Source organism: Diabrotica undecimpunctata, chromosome 9 (assembly GCF_040954645.1).
Source record: "Diabrotica undecimpunctata isolate CICGRU chromosome 9, icDiaUnde3, whole genome shotgun sequence".
Taxonomy (NCBI): domain Eukaryota; kingdom Metazoa; phylum Arthropoda; class Insecta; order Coleoptera; family Chrysomelidae; genus Diabrotica; species Diabrotica undecimpunctata.
In genome coordinates this window covers 48,465,074-48,469,674 of record NC_092811.1, presented here as the reverse complement: position 1 = coordinate 48,469,674, position 4,601 = coordinate 48,465,074, and the positions used below count along the sequence as shown (strand labels likewise).

Below are 4,601 nucleotides of genomic sequence, written 5' to 3'. Positions count from 1 at the left end.
GAGAGACGTTCTAATAATTTAGCTCTATATGAAACTTTAAGTTTAAATGAAGAGTTTTGCTAGTTTAATTTGAATTATAATTATATAAATTTGTTGATCGACTTTGTGTAAAAAAGTTAACCTCCAGTTAACGCTCTAGGATCCCTGGCTCGCTAGTGTATTGAATCTGCGAGCTGACGCGAACAGAGAGACATCCGTAGTAAGGATTATACTCTGTCCTTAATCAAGCAGAACCCGTGGGCATCGTGCATTGAACGTTACCGTCAACTCTGACTCAGAGTATAGCGTGTATCTGCACAACCGAATATTTCGATTGCAAGTGCGTTTGGCTCTTCCGCTGGATTGAGGTGGAAGCGAGTGCATATAAGTCTGCGTGCGATTGAATTTGTGTATTCCATTTTTTTGTTAGTAAAAATAATTTTTCATTTAGAGGCGTCCGCCGGGAATTCACTTTTTACCAATACATTTTATTTTTATTTTTGTATATACGTTGAAATTAATAGATTTATTTTTATTTAAACCTCTATTTTACTGAGTCTGTCGATTCGAAAGAGCTACCCGTTACAGCATATTGGGAGATTTTTCAGGAAATGAAAAAACTCTTATCTTTTTTATCTTTATCAAAATTAAGATCATTTTTCCAAAATGTGTTAAAAAGTACTACACTCTTAATATATTTAGAATCAATATTAAGAAGATTATAACAGTATTACGTCTTTTAATTAAAAATAAAAATATACGAGGTATGGTTTCTTAGTTTTGACAGTATACGGAGATACGTGGAACTAACTTTGATTATATTAATCAAAAGTTTAAAATGGATAAATCAATCAATATCCTTTGCTCTTTTTAGAAAATTAAAATTTATTTACATTAATATTACAATCTATTTTTGTATCAAAAATATTCAAATACAACCTAAACAAACAATTATCTAATTAAGTTTTGAGTGCTTATTACTGCTACTGATAATGTGACAAATTGTCGTAATAAGCATGGCAATCACTTGCTAGAACACGCTTTAATTCTTGTAGGTCTTGGTATTTCTCCTTTTTAATTTTTCTACTGTCTGAATAGAGAAAATTCGGCAAATATTTCTGAATTCTGCCTATTCTTTTAGGCAGCAATTGCCACTTTTCAGAAATTTGTAATTTATAGACTATTTGTCCTTGTGGTGTATATTTTAGTTCCCTAATATCAGTAACTACTTTGTCGCCAGACTTACACCCTGGCCGAATGGTTGAGACTGAATTTAGTGTAGAGTACTCCCTAAAGAACCTGCGATCCAAGTATTTTACTTCATGTTTTTGTTTTGTTTCTATTTTGCCATGGCATGAGTCACAAGGCATTTGCGTGTGTCCTTTCTCCAAAATCTTTTGAATTATAGTAATATTCTTTAAGACTGCAGTTTGAAAAAGTGCATTACTTAAGATGGCATAATTTCGTCAACGTGTGCAGAATTTATATTATTTATAAAGTCGACAATACACGAAGAAAATTCATTTGATGTGATGGCTCTTTCGCCCTCATGCCAAATGTAGCAAATTGTTAGAGACCGACCGAATGTGATTTTTTTGGCCGAAGCCGAAGCCGATGCCCAAGTTCGGCCTGTAGGATACCTTCGGCCGAAGCCGAAGCCGAAGGTGACTAAAAATATACCTATTATATGTTATTAATTTAAATAATGTGCATTATATTTTTATTAACTGATAAGTGATAAACAAAAATATGAAATTATGAGATAAAAAAGTCAAACATTTATACATTATTTGGTAATAGAAGCGATAATAAAAATAAATAACATTAAAAACATTAAAGCAAGTGAGTATTGCTGATTACTGGATCTGGTAGTTAATATTCGAAATCAAACATCCTAATATTGTACGTAAGAAAAAGAGTCTTGTCAGCGTTTTCTCCCAACAAATTAGTTCTTCTGTCAGCATATAGTTGCCTAGCAGAGCTGAATAACTGCTCACTAGAGACACTTGTTAGTGGTGCCGATAGAAATTTTTTGGCTGCAGTTTTTAAAGAAATACAGGGACTTGATTCCCAAGAATGAAATATGTCGGCACTTCTTAAAAGCAAATCCTCTCGTAAATACGAATCTAGGTAATCTCCATTGGGATCGTTGTCGTTATGAATTTCTTTTGTTGTATCTAGAACAGCTGTGACAAAAGTATCATGTGCATTCCAAAGACTATTGTTTTCCAGATCTACTACATGTGTAGTTGTTGATGATGATGTTGAAGCGATAGCCATAGCAACTTTATTTGTATAACTAAACTTAGAGCTATCAGATTCACGTAAAAATTTTAAAATACTTACTTTACATGTAATTACTTCCTCGTCTGTCAAATATTTTGATTTATAGCGAGGATCTAGGAGAGTCGCAATTGACAATTCTGACAAATTTGTAATATTAGCGAATCTTTTAATTAATGATTCACGAAGTCGTAGCTTTAATAAACTTATCTCCTCAGAGTCCTGCTCTTTCGCAGGAACTTTACCATTTAGCATTTTTATTAGTGGGATAACTAATGATACGTAAGCAGAATCGGCTGAAAGATCTAGCGTCGCTTGGTAAAAACAAGTTAAAACTGAAATTAAATTGTTAACCAATTCCCATTCTGTTGAACTGGGAACTTCAATACCACAACGTTCAGCCATATAAAAATTTATTGCAACTTTCTGTTCGAATAGCCGCTCCAACATTAGGCGAGTGCTATTCCATCTTGTTTCCAGATCCTGAATTAACATATGCTGTGGCAAATTGCAAGTTTGTTGAAACTGCCTCAGGTACCTGCACGCTTGTTCACTCCTTTTAAAATGTCCTACAATTTTACGACATTTGTTAATTGTGTTTTCGATTAATTCCTATTTTAATAAAGAATCATGAATTACAAGTTGTAATGGGTGAACCACACATCTTAGAGATGTAAATTGTGTAATACGAATAGCCGCGACCATATTTGCTGCGTTATCAGTTACAGCTATATGAATTTTGTTTTCTATTTTAAAATGTTTAATTATTTCATTAAGTTTACTTGCAATAAACATACTAGTGTGGTCATCATTAAGCACACTAGCGCCTAATATAACTTTAGGACGTTTTGAACCATGAACAAAGTGAGCTGTAAAACTCAAAAGAGAACAGGTTTTAGCAGGATTGCTCCAAATATCTGACGTAAAGCTTATCCATTCGGCTTTAGAAACTAAATTTGATACTTTCTTCCAAACTCTGTCATAGGTAGCTGGCATTAAACTAGTTCTAAAAACCTTTTCCGTTTTTTTTTTCTGTATTTGGAAGTAACATTAGGATCTCCAAAATTTAAACGCTGAAAAGCTTCTCCTTCAACGATAGAGTATGGTAACATGTCAACAATAATAAGGTCCATGATACCCTTATCAATGCTAGATGATATCGGATGATCATCAGGCCATAGAGCAGGTGACTTAAGTTCCATTATTTGATGTAGGTTAGGCTGAAATGTCCTGGAAACTGGTTGTGTAACATCATGCGGAGTTTTCATATGTTCCAATTTTCGAACTTTTATTCCCATTTCAATGTCACAAAATGATTTCCATTCTTCTGTATGAATTTTTTGTAGATGATTTTTAATGTTTGTAATAGTTTGTTTTTTAGGTATTAAACTGCCAAGCGATAATGACTTTGAACATAGTTTGCATACAGCTTTGTTGCCACTTTTTTCAAAATAATATTACAGACTTATCAAAAGTTATTTTTACAACACTAGAACAAAAACCTAAACTGATTTTGCAACGTAAATTATCATATATATATATATATATATATATATATATATATATATATATATATATATATATATATATATTTCAAGGATAAATAAGCACTATTAGCCATGCTGCATCCACGAGAAAATAAACTTAAACTGTTATAAAATATTTAATATTATTATCAGAATTTTACTACGTGAGAAATATTCAAATGAAGATCTTTGAGACATCTTGGCCTATTGTTAAAATTTATATCCTACCTACTACCTGACCTGAAATTTTGTAAAACGTTTTAGTTGAGGGTAGAAAATAGGGTGTAAATATTATTCAAATTATCAAAGACTCGCCGAAGCGTATTGTTCAGAGATTATTTCATTTCTATAGTATAGTATACTGACAGCATTTTTCACCTTCGGCTTTGTTTTGGCCGAAGCCGATTAATCGATCGGTCTCTACAAATTGTATCATGGTTAGCATTATTGTACATGGTGAAATTATGTACTATTAATTTTGTGTTGTAGTAAAGCGCGGACTCAGAAGTACTCCTTGAAGGTCCATTGTGATTACCATATACCTGCTATTATTTTTTGCCTTTTGGGTATCTGACTGCATTGCTTCTCGTGCTTGTTGTTTTCTGTTTCTATGCTGCACCCATATTTCTTCTTCTAAATTACCATTTTCATACATAACACAGATATCACATTGGTTTTTTTGGCTTAAATAGACCAAGTTTCATGCTCTTAAAAGAAGTTTGTGAGTTAGAGATAAAGCCTCCTCTGACCTTTCAGAACAGTGTTCAACATACAAATTGAAAACCTCAGACTTTGACGAAAAGAGCGGTTCGA

General features: G+C 32.7%; 1 protein-coding gene across 1 annotated transcript; it reads right to left on the bottom strand.

Moving 5' to 3' along the window:
• Nucleotides 1-1,851: 1,851 nt before the first annotated feature.
• LOC140450650 (zinc finger BED domain-containing protein 4-like) lies at nt 1,852-2,667 on the bottom strand. The gene has a single exon (XM_072544313.1). It carries the CDS (start codon nt 2,665-2,667, stop codon nt 1,852-1,854), a length of 816 nt encoding a protein of 271 aa, XP_072400414.1.
• Between the last annotated feature and the right edge of the window lie 1,934 nt (nt 2,668-4,601).

Bases quoted from the DNA above. Each gene is read 5' to 3' on its own strand.
- LOC140450650 (XM_072544313.1), bottom strand. From the start codon at position 2,667: ATGGCTGAACGTTGTGGTATTGAAGTTCCCAGTTCAACAGAATGGGAA.